General features: G+C 40.9%; 1 protein-coding gene across 2 annotated transcripts; it reads left to right on the top strand.

Annotated features, from left to right (window-relative positions):
- The first annotated feature begins 477 nt into the window (after nucleotides 1-477).
- slc7a3a (solute carrier family 7 member 3a) lies at nucleotides 478-15,231 on the top strand. Of its 2 annotated transcripts, none has more exons than XM_067608447.1 (12): nucleotides 478-628; nucleotides 9,061-9,686; nucleotides 9,820-9,981; nucleotides 10,469-10,652; nucleotides 10,754-10,869; nucleotides 11,331-11,553; nucleotides 11,656-11,795; nucleotides 12,174-12,276; nucleotides 12,577-12,806; nucleotides 12,937-13,103; nucleotides 13,368-13,476; nucleotides 13,578-15,231. In XM_067608447.1, the coding sequence occupies exons 2-12, from the start codon at nucleotides 9,320-9,322 to the stop codon at nucleotides 13,730-13,732; spliced, it is 1,956 nt and encodes a 651-aa protein (XP_067464548.1). In that variant the 5' UTR covers nucleotides 478-628; nucleotides 9,061-9,319; the 3' UTR covers nucleotides 13,733-15,231. The 2 variants fall into 2 exon arrangements, with proteins under 2 accessions (XP_067464548.1, XP_067464549.1); XM_067608448.1 differs by lacking the exon at nucleotides 478-628 and adding an exon at nucleotides 1,535-1,669.
- The last annotated feature ends 1,876 nt before the right edge of the window (nucleotides 15,232-17,107 follow it).

Raw genomic sequence — 17,107 nt, 5'->3', positions numbered from 1 at the left:
TTTTGGGTGAGATTTTTGCACGATGAGAATAAAATGTTGCAAATTGCATGAATTTGACGCCGCCACTGACCCTCCAGCATTCCCGGGTCACTGAGTGCATATACATGAAAGAAATTGTTTAGTTTTTCCCCTCCTTTTTCTTTTAATCTGTGGGACAAAGCAGTAGCGGATGCGATGTAGGTACACTTGAGCCAGGGCCTATATATAACCTTCAGAGGAGGGGGAGGGGGGCGATGGGTTTCCATATATGGGCATACTACTACGGGAAAGCACGCGCGCACAGATAACACATTCTCTCTCACGAGCGCGCTCACTTTCTGTTTCTTAAACGATTTCTTCTGCCATTTTCTTTTTGTTTTGTCGTTAAAGCCTGTCTTAAACATCGATTATTGTATTGCAACCTTATCAGAAACCTAAAGGCTCTTACGTCGATACCTCCATTCATGAATGGAAAGCTCCACCTCCACATGCGTCATTTTGTTTGTACACATCCCGCCGCCCCTCCCGGCTGATCAAAACCGCAAACAAGCACACCCGAACGGTTTATTTCATCAGCGACCACGGCAACAGCACTTCTGTCTTTTTTCTCCGGTGTCCTGTGAGCTTTATCAACAACAAGATATTGAAGGTAATTACCCTTTGTGTTTCAGTGATACAATGAAACATTTTAGCCACATGTTTTAAAAAAGATGAACTTCCTCCGATGTAACGCCTACTTGTCGTAGACTGATGCAATCCTTCCTCGTGTTGTCACTTGTGTTGGCGCACTCGTTTTTGAAAAGAACATAACATTACATTGTGTTTGTTTTAGTGATTTAAAATATAATAAGATTAAAATGTTTCTATCCACGCAAAATTTAGAGTTTAGTGACGGTGATGACATTTCGTTAGGCGGTTTAATATTGTCATTTGAGCGGGTGAATCAGCCGGTGTAACTTAGCTATTAAATTAGCCATTGAATTGTGTACACGGAAAACCTAAAACATATCAGAAACGAGAAATGTAATTGTGGGACACGTTTAAGTGGTCTTGTCATTTTTAAACACACGGTTGAACGCTTTTCCGCGTTTTGAGCAGCGGGTTTTCATTCATTGTTTTGATCTGGCCAGTACTCCCCGCTAAGTTAATAGGGTGTGGGAATGGTTGTAATGATGCTTTCAATGACCCCCCCCCCCCGCCAAAAGCGCAGAATTTCCAACAATCCACATAATTATCCCTAAACAAAATAACGTGTTTAGCGGTTATTTTATTGATTTAATAAAGCGACACATAACTGCTTTGTAACTGAAAAGACTGGCACGATAAAATTACACAACATTAACTTTTAAACTAACTCGTTTTCCGATACATTCATTAGAATTGTAACACTTAACAACTACTCGTATAACATATCAATTAAGTTACCGAGACATGTCATGTCATTGCTGGCTCTTAATAGTGCATGCACAAGTAAAACACCAGAAAATAATGCCGTCCAAACCCATCTGTGCCGCTTTCTCGCGTAATTTTTGTGTATACATCCGGGAATTACGATGTTTCTTAATTCTTTGAAGGCAACACTAACGTTAGCACCACGCGAGAGCCGACTGAGCCACGTAGCTAGCTTGGTGTCTCAGTCACTGACACATTGATAATCATCGAAATGGACAGCTGAACATCGCCCAGTATGGTAAGTAAGGTTATTTGAAGTGTCGATAAATTTTCACTTTTACACGAGCCTCGATTGCAAACATCCGCGAGTGCCATCATCAAAGTGAACCATCCCGTCCTTCCGGGTTAATGTTCACTACCATGCATGTGTTGTTGCATCAGCCGGTTGATAGACACTCCACAATTTAAAAACAAATGCTGTGAAATTACTGTGATGGTGTTAGTTAAAACAAGAATAGAGAGTCGGGATGGGTAGTGATGTCCAAACGTGCTCATCAGTGGTCAGGTGGTTTGATGGGGTGGAGTAGAGAGGTTGTTGGACTAAGCAGGTAGCTACATGCCACGTTACTTTCCTAAATGTAGGCTGAGCATCATAGTTAAGTAATTACCAGCAAAAGACAAAACTAACGCTAAATGAGAGGCTGAACTTGTCGAGTCAAAACGTTAAGTCCTGATGTATCATTTCTAGAGCTGTGCATGCTGGCTTGTCATTGCTGCAACTCCTTATTATTGACAAGTCCCAGTACAAGGCCTTTATCTTGTATTTTTTGCACACTTGAATATGCTGCACAACTCTCAGCTGATTTACTGGTGCACTCTGAGAATATGAGAGCAAATACAAGTACTCAGTTGCCAGTTTCTTAGGTACACCTAGGTTAAAAATATAATGCAGTCTAATACAACAGCCCTGCAATAAATCCTACCTTCATAAAAGTTATATTGCCCAGTTTTTATAGGCGTTTATTCAGCTTAATTTTGGAGGAGTGAATTTCATTGCGTTACACCGAGAGGCATTTCTAATATTTTGTCCACCTGATTTACATCACCGAGGGTAAATATTAGAATTACCTCTGAGTTTAAAAAAAAACACTGAAAGCTATAACCCTCATAAAATTGCATCGGACTAAATGTACATGGTAAACTGGCAACTGTAAAAAAAAAAAATATATATATTAAAAGTCAATGGTTGTACTGCAGTTGTGACTTTAATTGAGCAATCCCACTTATTCTGACAATTTCACCAGAAACAAAATTAAAAAGGAATATTATGTGTGTTTCATAGCATGCACTACATAGTAAAAGGCTATTCTTAAGACTCTCAGTCTATGTACACTACATTCCTGCACCTGCCGTCATCTAGTGAAGATTCTGCCCTTAAAAGCAAAATGTTTGACGTGTAGGAGGAGGCCCGTTGTACTGCATCTGTTACATCCTCTTGAATATTCCCACCTCTTGGAATTACTGAGCGGGATTACTGACCGTTTGTGCTTAATCATGTCTAATAAGTTATTTCTAGTGAAATTGCACAAAGTGAAGGAATTGTGTGTGACTGTGTCATAACAGGAAGGGTGTGTATTGCATCACACCTCAAGTGTGCCCACATTTGAAATGTTATTGGCACATTGGCACATCAAATCAAGATGTTGAGATTTACGGTTAATGAATGTATATTGTGTTGAGATTTTCTCACTGCTTGTAGTGTTTGCAAAGTGGGAGAAAGTGTCATTTATGTCAACACAGTATCTAAATACAGTTGAGAGGGAGAAATGAGATGGAAGGCTGCTGTCAAGCTTTTCTCCATACATCTTTTCTGACCGGTGCAACTTGCTAACCATGCTTGGCATGCGTAGGTGTCCAGCTGACTGGTTATCCTTCCTTATAATGCATACATTTAACTTCTGTTCTCGCGGCCTCTAACGTTAATAGCGTTGGCGTTGATCATGGGAGAGTGAGCAGATTCTTAGTTTGTCACATTCCATTTCACAGCAAGAGCAGTTTTTGGCAGGAGCGGTGGTGTCCGGCCAGGTGACTTAAAGGGTCGTTCAGTTCAATCTCAGTGGTCGGTCCGTCACGCGCATACAGCCTTTATGCTACACCGCAGTGTACCTTACACATACAAACATATATTCCTGGCTTAAAAGATGTACTGTTCCATTACTTCAAACACCTGGAAAACCATTGTTTGTGTGAGTGAGTGGGTGATGCTTGAAGAATGGTTCACTGACTCTGTACAGCCAGGCATGATGCAGTGTACCTTACAGGGTTATGCAAGGTCACATTTACTCTTTGCAGTGGACGTTTAGCCTGGCGGGGCACTGAGCATGTTTGTTTATCCGCTGGCCCCACAAATGACGGTTCCGCTGTTTTCACTAGGATTATTATTATTATTATTATTATTATTATTATTATTATTAGAGATAGATGGATAAAGGATTTTTAATAAATCTAATCTTTAAACTTTAGTTCCATGCACACTTTAAAAAGAAGAAACAATAACTAGGAAAAGATTTAGTGTGGGCAAATTTACATATTTACACCAGTATTGTGTCTATACAGGAAAATATTTCATGTGTATTGTGAATATGGCAAAATATTTGAATGCCTGCAATGTGGCCAGTCAAATCACCCTTTTTTTAAAGGAAGAGTTTCAGTTCCTACTGTTAAAACAAAAGCTGAAGCACCAGACATATAAAAAAAAATCACTCACTTTATTATGTTGGATTCATGTTTTTCTTGTGTACCTTAATTTGAGAACATTTATCGCTGGTCTGCTCATATAACCAGAGACCTGTGTTGTTGTTATTATTGTTGTAAACAACAGTGGCAGTCAAAACAAAGCCATGCGTTGTTTATATGGATAAAACGAGGAGCAGCAAGAAACTATAATGAGGTTAGCAGGTTTGTTACTTCTCCAAATAATCCTCTTAGAGTCCATGGCAGCAGTTGCAGCAATGTTAAGTCAAGTAACAGGACCATTTATCCCTGAAGCCAGTTGTAACCGGAGCACTGTTGGCCCGAGTCTCGTTGGTCATAGTCCTGCAACATTTATTCTGTTCCATTTTCAAAAAACTTGAACATGGTCTAGTTGTGTTGTGGCTGAAGGAAGCAAGCCAAAGCTAACCACTCCCTAGTGAAAGTCATTTGTGTTTAACAGGAACAGAAAATGGCTGCAGTAAGCGCACCTGTCTTTTCTTGTTTGTGTATGTGTGTGTGTTATGTAGTGGAGCTTGAAGACGGCGCATTTGTGAGCCACACCTCCATGCAACCTGGCATAAATCTGCCCCACTTGCACAAACGGGCACCCTCGTGAAAAGCACAAGGAAAAGATTAGCATCTAGAGTGACGTAACGGAGGCATCGGCGGAGGTTAAGGTGCTTCTAGCATCTTAATGAGACCACCCTTAAGTGAGGTCATACAGTAATCAGGTCTGCATATTTTTGTAACCTGAGGGTGGGAACTGTGTCAGTATTGCATTCATGAAAGAAACGCTTTCTTTGAAAGGAAAATCCCAAAACACTTCCCAACAACTGAGGTTTTTTTTTTTTTTTGTTTGTTTTTGTTGGATTGATCTTCAGTTATGAATTAAATTGTCCCAAAGTTAAGTTCTCTGGGAGTTTAGCAGCTTTACAGTTTCGATTAAGCGCTTTTGTCCTGCTTAGTGAAGGTATGTACAGTGCTGCGGCGAACCCCTGAGGAGATCACAGCCAACTGGGCACAGTAGTTTGGTAATAAATGTTTATTAACACAACATTGACACCCTCAGATCTCAGTTCCTGGTGTGCGAGTTGAAAATGCTACTGGAATGTCGCACCAAGTGGGGAGCGGCAGCGTATCCACCATGTACCAGTTTCCCATCAGTCTTCAGAAGGCTGAATGTTTATTATTGCGGTTGTCTGTTGCTCTCCGTGTTGTTTTTATGTCATTGTTTGACAGTGTTTGTCTTTTTTCTCTCTCAACACTTAACTGTACTAGGCAGGATATTCGCTTTTGAAATAGTAAGACTAGAAGTGCTTTGATAAGTGGGTTATATTGTTTTAATGGTATTAATAGAATATTGTCATTGTACTCAAACCTTGTGAGGGCTTGTATCCTGTGTGCTATGAAAAAGAACAGACCATATTTAGGCTATAACATAATCTACAGCAAGGAAAGACTTTTTTTTTTTTCTTCAACATACTCTGTGACCTGAATACAAGCCGGTCAGTAACCCAAAATGATGTCTGACCACTTTATGTTTTGCATATGGCTCTGTGCCGCATGCTACGGTCTTTTGATTATTCTTTATTATTTAAAAAGTTGTTTAAAAATGTCAAGTGTATCCACAGTTTTCCTAAATGCCACAGTATCCTCCTCTGAATCATCCTCTCATCTCTTACAGCTCATTTCAACCCAAAAAAAAAGACTCTAAAAGGCAAAAAGAGTAGTGTTGCTTTTGGCACTCTTTTCTCCCCTCAATCTTCAGTTTCACACATGTAATGAGCATGAAAGGAGATTTTCTCCCCCCCACCCCCCTTAAGCTCTACCAACCCCTGATCCACAAAGACAGTCACACTCGCACGTCCACACAGTCACTGGTCTATGTTGCCGGTTAGTGTTTCATTTCTTCTCTTTGCAGCCTGACCTGCGAGGTGACTGATAGGCCTGAAATGTGCGCCTGCCTTCTCAGCAAGTCACACCACGGAGTCGGGTGTCATTACATCAATGGCGTTGTCTTTGACGTCGCTGGGCCCTTCCCAAAACCCATACTTTAAGCTTCTTGTTGGAAAAATTGCAAAGCTGACCTTTTCCACTGAATCTCAAGACAAACACCACTTCATGTTCGGCTAAATTTAGGGAATTGTTAGATACTGAATGTATTTCTCATAGTGTAATATAACAAAAAAAAGACAAGTGGATGTCTTTAAATTGGTCACTAAAAGGCTGATTCTTATACAGTTTCCCTTTTCAAGACAGAAGTTATTTTATGATGCACACCCATAAGTTAACCATTGTCACGGTCTGTTTTCCAAACTGTCAATGGTTAGTCACGACAGTGATAGTAGATGTAGTAATTATAAACGTGCTGTAGTATTTGCAGATAAGATAAACTTGCCTTGCCCTTGACTTGAGAAGCGCGGCCTTGCTTCGACTTGCATGTACAAACCTGTAACATTGTTACGACAGATAAACTTGTTTGTTAAACAAACATTTCATTTCAAGTAGTTGCGCTGTTTTACTGAAATAAAGACTTTTGCCACAGCACAAGACACTGTGAACACATGAAGTAAGATAACACTTGGTACACTGAGACATTTTGACCAAGACAAATGTTGGATTGCTGCTGACAGACTTTCATACTCATACACACACACCTGATGTGCAAAGCTTTGGTCTCAGTGTTGCACTGTGGCTCTTCACGGGCATCTGAAAGTCTAAAAGTTAGGAAGTCACCTTTCTTTAGTAACGTTTTTAGCCATTAAAAATTGTATTCCATGAAATACAGCATGACAAGTCTTGGGGATCCATGCCTCCTGCTTCCTGTCAGAGGAAATTATTTACTTTTTATACATGACAAATAGATTTACCATCAAAATAATACTGTTCTGTAAATGGGGTTCAACAATGAGTAAATTGGAAGTAATCTTCTGCCCATTCATGAACTGTCTTTGGTAAGTTATCATTAGTAAAATTAGGTTTAGGGTATATAGAGAAGCATAAAATCTTCTGTATTTTCATATTGTGTTCTTATCCAGACAGCTGCATGACAGAACACATCGCTTCAAATCCTTTGTTCAGCATTTCATCAAGGTGGCGTGAACTGACAGGCCTAACCTGTTAAAGCACCATACTTTCTCTCTCCACAACCAACAGCTTAGAGTTTAAGTATTTGGAGGGGAAAAAAAACAACCCTAAGTCTTTAATGGCACAAAGCCATGTGGTTTAATATCAGCCTATTACTTCAAATGACTTACAGTAAATGTAAGTCATCAACATTTTTCTGTGGGGTGTGCTTGAATTCTTCTAGCATTTGTTGTACATGGCCAAAAAGATACCAAAAAAGGCCAACCTGTGACGCACATTACATAGCAGCATTGTTTTGATACACACACTTGTGTCATTTCCCTCAATTTTTAAGTGGCATTCGATTAGTGATTTACGGTATGTCAGGCCCCTCCGTGTGTGTTGCTACAACTGACTGCCTCCAAAGACAAACAGAAAGTAACTGTATCTGTCCTGTTCAGATGTGCTGTGCAAACTGTCCTTGGCCTGTTATGAACTGCTCTTGGTGTGTGTGTGTGTGTGTGTGTGTGTGTGTGTGTGTGTCTGTGTTTTGCAGAAACCAGCGTAATCATTATCATTCAACCTTTCCTGAACTTGACAGACCCCTCACTGCTGACATAAAATTTGTTATAAATGTCCTTGAGTAGGGTTTTGCCTTGTTTTTTTTTTGTTTTTTTTAAATGATCAATAATGAATGAGATGATAATCAGTGTAACTATATACTGCCAAATTATTTCTTTGTGTAAGAAACGCATTATTTTAGTTTAAAGACAGGCAAAAGGATTTTGTTAGAATTAGTTCTTGAAATGGGGAAAAAATGCACCTTTTACAGTATAGTTACGGTAAAGCTTGGCTTTTAAAAACTTTGTGATGTACATTCAAGTCATTAAAGAACTACAATAGCATTTCAATCTCAAGGGTTATAGTAGGTTATTTTACATTTTATTGTAGTTTTTACACAGAGTAGGGGTCAGTTTTTACATATGCAGCATATTTGACTATATATCAACCTCCTCCCGGTGCAGCTGGTTCACCTTATCGAGCTGCTGGTTCACGCTGTCCTCTCTCTCCCTTGCTGATATTAGCTTGCAGAATTGCATCGTCCCCTCACAGCCTCTTACTTTCCCAGGCTTCTCTCTGTCAGTCTATCTGCTGAAAAAACAAAACACAAGTAGTAGAGTGCGCTCTTTCACAGTGAGGGAGTGGTGAGGAATTGGACAAGGTGTTCTTTTGTTTTTATATGGGCGTGCACTACATTAAGTTTATTTGTCAAGGCAAAATTAAGATTAGATTTAAGCCTTGTAGGGCAGCGTTGGGTTTTCTTTTGTCTTCAGGAGGTCTCTCTGTGCCCCACTGTGTCTTATGATGTTTTACTAAGCTGAAAGCGGTTGAGGTATGAATTCCTGGAAGTTGCGTAACTGGTATCTAAACGAGCTCTAGTGTAGCGAAGTGTGTCTTTAAGTGTCTCTGCAAACCTGCTGACTGACTTATTATCTCTTTCTGCTGAAGAGAAGGATAATATTTCCAACATCTCCGGTGTTACCCATGCTCACCTGAAATACATGTACATCCCATTGAGACATTGCACGCAATATTAAACTATACAAACAACCTACAAAGTTGTCAAGTTTATTTGTATTGCCCGGTGTGACTCAGTTGGGTGAGAAGATATTGTTCTCAGGTTTCATGCATTTCTCTGATTTTTTTTTCCCCTTAAACTAACTGTAGTTTGAGCACCTTTTCTGGAAAGAAAGGATGCTATAATCCCACAGCACTGTGCCAAACAGAGCTGTGAGAAGTGTAAGCTTTGGCAGTTTGTGAATAGTACCTTGTTTTGAGCTCTTGTTTTTGTATTGTGTTTCCTCACAGGTCCTAATCTGCTGCTGTAAAACACTTTGACCACAGACCTGCTGCTTCCTGTTCTGTCTGCTCGAGTGACTGTTGCCTAAGTGAACACACCTACGCTGAAGGACCAATAATAAACAAGCCTTCCCCATCTGCCCCAAGTTGTTCTACGCTGTCCAGTCACACGTGTTCTGCTTAAGCTGTGTCAATCACACACACACCCACACTAGAAGGATTTAAAACACATAGCCTGGTTCAGCGCCCACACACAGTCACAGCAAATATGGCCAGCAAGCTGTCCAACTTTGGAAAGACCCTGCTGCGTCGCCGGGCATTAGACTGCTCTGGTGAAGAGACCAGATTCGCACGCTGCCTGTCCACCCTGGACCTCATCGCCTTGGGGGTGGGCTCAACACTCGGCGCCGGCGTCTACGTCCTCGCTGGCGAGGTCGCACGAGAGAAGGCGGGACCCGCTATCGTCCTCTGCTTCCTCATCGCCGCGCTGTCCTCCATGTTGGCCGGCCTGTGCTACGCTGAATTCGGCGCCCGTGTCCCCAAGACGGGCTCCGCGTACCTGTACAGCTACGTGACAGTCGGAGAGATCTGGGCCTTCATCACAGGATGGAACCTCATCCTCTCCTATGTGATAGGTGAGTTTAATTTTTAACGACGCTTAAATCCTAGGTAAGAATATAGGAAACAATGCAAAGTATGGGTCATTTCCTTTCTCCACATTGTCAACTTATCTCTGTTTCTATCTTTTTTTTCTTTTCTTTTTTTAAGGTACGGCGAGTGTGGCGAGGGCGTGGAGCTCAACCTTTGACAACTTGGTAGAACAGAAGATCTCTGGCTTCTTTAAAGCCTCCATGGCAATGAAGGTACCAGGGCAAGTGCTGGCAGAGTACCCCGACCTGTTCGCCCTCATTCTGGTCCTGCTGCTCACTGGTGAGTTGGTGAAGAGGAATCTTCCATCAGATAACATAGTATTACTACACAGCTTGTTGCTTTTTTTTAGATGTTCCCTAATGTTTGCTTTTTTTATTGAAACAAATGGAACTATCTGAAAAAGCAACATAAAGAATAGTTTTTTTAATGGGCATGTGATTGTAATTGTTGTAAAAGCAACCTATTTACACTAAATTAAATACTGTCTCATTTAAAATAAGGCCATCAGTAGCCATTGTTAGCATTGCATTAAAACCTTGCATAACAGCCAGAACAGGTGTCACACTAATATTGCAGCTTGTGTGGGATGGCATGCCAGGAGCAGTGTGAAGGAAAGAAATAATTATTGGTGTCACTGACTGATGGTATGTTGGAAGCGATGAAGTACGAACACATCCACCCACGTACCAGGACATGCTGTTATTGGTGATGAAGTATGAATATCTCTCCTCTCCCTTCTCTCTCTTCCTGTACTTTCTGCCTTCAGGACTTCTGGCCTTTGGCGTGAGTGAGTCAGCGTTGGTGAATAAGATCTTCACAGGCATTAACCTGGTGGTCCTGGGCTTCGTTATCATCTCTGGCTTCGTTAAAGGGGATTCGGCCAACTGGAACCTCAAAGAGGAAGACTACATCAGCTTCATAAACCAAACCAACAGCAGCAGGCCTTACAAGTCAGTATTGGGCTCATAGTTTTACTGTTTCATTTGTGTTTGTTTGTTATTTTTGACGTTTGTTTAAACTAACCGTGCGTCTCTCTTCTTCTGCCGCTCAGAGTTGAGGAGGAATTTGGTGTTGGTGGTTTTTCTCCATTTGGCCTCACTGGTGTCATGTCTGGTGCCGCCACCTGCTTCTACGCCTTTGTGGGTTTCGACTGCATCGCAACAACAAGTGAGTGGTTTTAATTTCACTTTCATGATAAGCTGGAAGAACAAATAAACAGTTGATAGACTGCACAATGATCCCTTGTGTTCTGTTTATTTGTTATATTAGAAATATAAATGCTTACTTAAGGGATTGATGCAGTTATGCCTTCTCCTTGACATGGGAACTGTTCTTGTTGACCCAGCGCCCTTATGGTCACAAATGTTTGGATAGCATGCACAAGAGTGGAAACACCTTTTGATAAGGTTTCACTCCATATTACATAAGAAATGTGTAAATATCTCGGATCTCTGGCCGTTACTATACATCATTTTTTCACGACGCAGGGCTGACGGAACACCTGTTTCCTGTATTTTTAAGGGTCATGTTATGTAACTTTGAGCAAACCTCAGACCTCATTCAGGTGCAAAGACGTCATTTACTGATCTTGCAACATTCTCACCTTTTGTTTTCATTGACATCCTCAGGTGAAGAAGCCAAGAATCCCATGCGTTCCATACCTGTAGGCATCGTGGCCTCGCTGCTGATCTGCTTCTTCGCCTACTTTGGCGTGTCTGCTGCTCTGACCATGATGATGCCATATTACCAGCTCAACACCCAGAGTCCTCTGCCCGAGGCCTTCACCTATGTGGGCTGGGCTCCTGCCAGATACATCGTGGCCGTGGGCTCTCTCTGTGCTCTGTCCACCAGGTAAGAAAAGAAAAATAAATTTGTTTCCATATCACCCATTTTTCTTTATATAACACTGTAAAGTTATGTAAAGTATGATGCTAACTAATGATCTTCTCACAGCCTCCTGGGCTCTATGTTTCCCATGCCCCGCGTTATCTACGCCATGGCGGAGGACGGGCTGCTGTTCCGTGTTCTGTCCAGGATGAACCCTCGTACCAAGACTCCTCTCCTGGCTACCATCGCTTCTGGCATCGTTGCTTGTAAGCTCACCGAAACCTGTTCTGTTTTTGTGTTTGTCTGTATTTACATATCCAACTTGTCTTTTTTTTCTTTTGTCCATCGCCTCGGGTCGCCAGGCTCTTTGCTGTGTCTATCCTATACTGTCAAGTCAGTCGAGAGATAGTCTGCCAGGGTCACAACTAGGACTCTTGCCTCAGCTCTGTCTAGTAGTTTGTCAGTTGGCGATCAATATCACATTAATTTTAACAAAAGTCTGCAAAAACAGATAAGATGAGGGTTTTTTTTGTCAATGCTCATATTGTTACCAGTTTAAGCTGTTAAAGCATTTCTTTGCTCCTCTTTCTAAGAGAGTTACAGTTGAATTATTTAAAGAAATCTGGTCTCACTTCTCCTTACAGCTCTAATGGCCTTCCTGTTCGACCTGGCAGCTCTGGTTGACCTCATGTCCATTGGAACTCTGTTGGCATATTCATTAGTGGCCATTTGTGTTCTCATCCTCAGGTAAGCACCTTCTATTCTTTAACAGCATAGTCTCAAAGTCTTTTTTTGAAGTTGTGATCATGTGTTAATTACACTGTAGCAGCTGCTGTACCCATAAAGCCAGTTAAAAAAAAAAAAAAAGCATAATTATTATATCATAATCTGTGAACAGCTAAAGTACATGGGTCACAAAAGCTGCACAAACTGGCTCTCAGTGGCTGTGGCCTCATTCTCATGTTGGACTTAAAACAGTTTAGCTGTAAGTAATCTTTTTTTTTTTTTTTTTACTCACTCTAACACATTCCTTCCTTCCCTCTGCAGGTACCAGCCAGGCAGCCTGACTTCGTCCAGCCAGACAGAGAAGCTGGTGGAGCTGGTGGAAGGGGAGAAGGTGGCTGTAAGCGGAGGGGACAGCGGTGACGAATACGGGATGGAGACGGAGGAGAGGCCGCTCCGAGAGGCCTTCACTGCCAAGCTGCTCTTCTGCCCGAGTGGAAAGACCCCAACACAGACGTCTGGGAACATTGTCTACGCTACCACCGCGATTATTTGTAAGTGTAAAAATAGCGCTTGCTGTTGCCTAATATGTGTTTCTAAAGCAGAAATAACACAAATGTACAGTAATCTTGCCGCAACCGGTTTAACTAACATTCTCTCCTCCTCCTCCTTCTCTCTCTGCAGCTGTTCTTATGGTTATACTGTGTGTCATACTGGCCAACAATCTCCCGCAGCTTCTATCTGGGAATGCAGCCGTGGTGGTGCCCTGTGTCATTTTGACTCTGCTCTGTAGCGTCTGCGTCATCATCATCTGGAGGCAGCCTGAGAGCAAAGAGGCTCTCACCTTCAAGGTAGCTATCAAACCCTGAGAACGCAGCCTGTGCGTCGCAGAAAGGAGATTTCTATTTTGTTTTTGTCTATCAAGTGCTTTGTTTTGGAAGACTGTTTTGGCAGCTGAGCGGCTAAGATACCCGCTTCTTAATGTACAATGTCACTTATGCACATGTTGTTCTCTCATTCTCTCGCTGTGTGGTACCTAGAGCAGATTCATATCAATTTTAAAATCTAGCTATGCTGACTTTTTCCCCTATCACCCAATTTTCTGTCCTCTCAAGGTCCCTCTGCTCCCCTGGTTGCCCCTGTTCAGTGTTTTCGTCAACATCTACCTCATGATGCAGCTGGACCTGGGTACATGGTGCCGCTTCACCGTCTGGATGATTATCGGTACGTTTGAACATTTCTAATTCCGTTTCTGTTCATTTCCCATGCGACATATTCACCTAACTGTTTTGTAACTTCCTGTTGCCTCTCTTCTGCCCCTCCAGGTTTCGCCATCTACTTCTTCTATGGTATTAGGAACAGCAGTGAAGCTGCCAACAGGTTAAACACTCGCAAATATGAGCCCGCGCTGCAGCCCAAGAGCCCGATTTACAAAGGCGCTCCCGATGACAGCGATGTGGAAGCGGGCAGCAGCCCCTGATACAGACTGACGTAGACCTGGGGAGTGTTGCAGAGCATCTACACTCATTCTGGCAGCTAAATGCTGCAGTGTAGGCAGACTGGAACGCAGCCCTGGGCTTACAGGGAGGAGAGGCAAGAAAACGCCACACACATCTTACCTCTGAGTCGGAAGCTGATTAACTTGATTGCTAGACACTGTGACAGAGCCACATTCTGGCCCATGTGTCTGTTTTAATCTGTCTCTCTGTTTGTACTTAGCCTTAGCCCTCTGGAGATATTTACCTGCCTATAACACATGCTTTGAATGGACCTAACTAACACAGAGAACTGTGGCTCTGACATCAATAATCTGACGCCATTTACTGGGAGAATGTTACACATTAGCTGTTTTCTTCTTTTCTTCCTCTCCGTTATTAGTGCGAGAGGTGAATATGAACCACAATGTGCATCACTTAAAAAAAAATGATGGCTTGAGCCAGCGAGTTTACGATCGTCAAGACACTTGGATCAGTGAGCTAGACCATCAGTTATCTGACACCGTTTACTGGAAGAATGTTACACGTTAGCTGTTTTCTTCTTTTTCTTCCTCTTTGTTATTAGTGCTAGAGGTGAATATGAACCGCAATGTGCATCACTAAAAATGATGGCTTGAGCCAGCGAGTTTACGATTGTCGAGACCCTTGGATCAGTGAGCTAGACTTCAAACTGTACAGCAAAGATGATGTTTTTATAGTCAGAGAACACCAACAACGTGACAGATGAAGAAATTCAGTTTCTTCTAATGAATCACTTTCAATAGAGTTAACACGTCTAGTTTATTGGTCCTTGTTTGTTGCACCAGCCTGTTTGTTGCGTCTGCTGTGTGTGTAAACAGGGTAGCACTGAAGCTGTGGGGCTTACAGTCTCAATCAGGGCCTCAGTGCAGTTAGTTCAGTAGCACATAGTCGATGTTGATGTCATCTACTCTGTGTCTGAGGTTGAAGTACAAGCTTTATAGATGGAATGATTTTTTTAACACACTATTACCCTTGAGCCCCTCCACTCCCAGAAAGCAGCCGTACAGTATGTGTACATATTTAAAATGGTATGAAATGAGTCGCTTATCATAAATAACCCATGTTGTCTAGCATATACACTGTGTTGAAATGGTATTTGCCAGCATTTTGTGGCCTTTTCTTTCACACTAAACCACAACTGGTTTACTGCAGAACTGCTGTTATAGATCACAGAAAACTGCTAATTTCTAAATAAAAGGTTTTTTTGAACTGATAAGCCACAAAACACGGTCACCTAAAAGGTTTTAGAAAACATTTTATCAGCCAAATGGTGTGACAAACATGTTTCGACCCACAAAGGACCCACAAATTAAAGCAAGAACAACATGGCAAATGTAGAAGTTAAGAGATTTCATTCTCTCTGGTATTTATTGAAGTGTTATTGCAAACGGACCAAAATAAAATCCAAAACAAACTTGCATATACTGTAGAGCTGCAACGATTCAATTAATCATCTTTTTTTTTTTTTAAAGCAAAAACGCAAAAAATTTGAGGATTTCAAGCTTTTTTTCTGTGTCATACGTAACCGTAAACTGAATATCTTGACCAGATAAAACATAGAAATTTGAAGATGTCACCATGAGCTCTAAGAAATTAGAATGGACCTCTTTCACTATTTTTGGACATATTATATAAAGAAATTATTTAATTGAGAAAATAAATGGCACAGTAATCTATAATGAAAACAATCATTAGTTGCAGCCCTAATATACTCTCTGCAAGTTAACATGGAAATATTTGTAACAGTTATAAAACATCTCATACACTGTAGTTAATTTATTTCCCGTTTTGTTTACTGTCTGTCTTGAAACACTTTACATGGCTGTACCCAGATATTTTTTGCAGATCTGAGGAGGTTGATAGATTTGTTGATAAGTGAGCATTTTGGCCGGAAGAAGAAGGTTTAAAAATTATATACACAACAAATAGTTTCTAACTGACATTTATCCTCCTCTGTCAGATCCACATTAGTATCTGGGACCCGGGAGCTGGGGGTCTGTGTCTCAACAAGGGTCTGTCTTTCATCACCGTTAATATCTTCACCTTTTTTTTTTGTTGTTGTTACTTCCTTGGTGGAAAATCTTTTTTTAGTTTCAATTGAAACTTCTTCTTGGCAGCTTTGTCTGTTGAGCGCCCATCACTTTTATTTTATCCAACTTTATTTTATTTTTACTACTTTATTTACTCTTTCTAATAGAACTGTTAATATTTAAATGTGTATAGTATTGTTTGGGATAGCTTTCTTTTTTGCCATTTCATATCATTGTCAGTTAATTAATATCTTTTTTTATAGAGGTTAGTGTATTTTAATCGTTACATGTACAGTCTTTAGTTTGCTGATCTTTTTTTTTGTCTACCTTGTTTCTTTTACATCTTTGTGTTTGTTTGTTTTGGTTGCAAATGTCTTGCATCAACAAATTATTTCAATCGTCGTCCCTTTCTGACCAAATGAACGTGCTTTTGGAAACTTTCCAAAACAAAGAATGACCACTGAAAGTTGGTCTCTAAATTGTGTAATTGTTTTAAAATGCATTTACCCCAAACCTCTGGAGTCGAGATGATAACTTATTGTTAATAGCATTTTTTTGTTGTTGTTCTAGTAAAGTGCTTTACTGTAGATTGTACAGTATTCGTGTAAAACTGTCTTATTTGTATAATGATGTAAATTATACAAATGTACTTTCTTTAAAATATGACCTTAAGTATAATTGTGGTAAGAGATGGTCTGTAAATTCCACTTGAAGGCATTTCATTTGACACTTGATGCTGCTGAATTTTAAATTAGAAAGCCTATTGCCCCCTTTTTCCAGATAAAATGATCTCGGGGGATGCAATATTGAAGCATTTCTGCATAAATTCACTGTCTTTGCCCAGAAAATGCTCTCCCGTTAAACATGTCAGAAGTTGACATATCTCCCAAATGGTTGTGGAAAAGGGGTGTAAGGGTAGATTTTGGATTCAGCCAGTGTTTTCTAGATGATGTTAATCTATAAACTGGTGCCTAAAGAACCATCCTTCTGCCTGAGAAAGGCACCTGGGCTGGTAAAGCAAAGGAGTCCGGCAAGCTACGGTCACGGATCAAACTGTAATCTGAGGGTCAAGATAACTTGGCCTTAAACTCTTCACTCAGAGCATTAGTGTTTCCTTTCTTTCCTGAGGAAGGGTTAATAAATCATTAAAAGTTTATGTGATGTGACACAGTCTTCTTCATACCCAGCCCTTGTGCCTTTCAGAAAAAAACTACTATCATTACCCCTCTGAACGCTGTCTCATGAACAGCAATGATCTATTTTTGTCTCTTTGTGTTTTATATACTGTACATATGGCTGTCATGTATA

Source organism: Thunnus thynnus, chromosome 13, assembly GCF_963924715.1.
Source record: "Thunnus thynnus chromosome 13, fThuThy2.1, whole genome shotgun sequence".
Lineage (NCBI taxonomy): Eukaryota > Metazoa > Chordata > Actinopteri > Scombriformes > Scombridae > Thunnus > Thunnus thynnus.
This window is presented reverse-complemented; position numbering and strand designations above follow the sequence as displayed.

Excerpts from the sequence above, each read along its gene's own strand:
- slc7a3a (XM_067608447.1), top strand. The coding sequence starts at position 9,320 with ATGGCCAGCAAGCTGTCCAACTTTGGAAAGACCCTGCTGCGTCGCCGG. Across the intron at positions 10,653-10,753 it reads AACAGCAGCAGGCCTTACAA|AGTTGAGGAGGAATTTGGTG; the intron begins GTCAGTATTGGG and ends TCTGCCGCTCAG. Across the intron at positions 11,554-11,655 it reads CTCTGTGCTCTGTCCACCAG|CCTCCTGGGCTCTATGTTTC; the intron begins GTAAGAAAAGAA and ends ATCTTCTCACAG.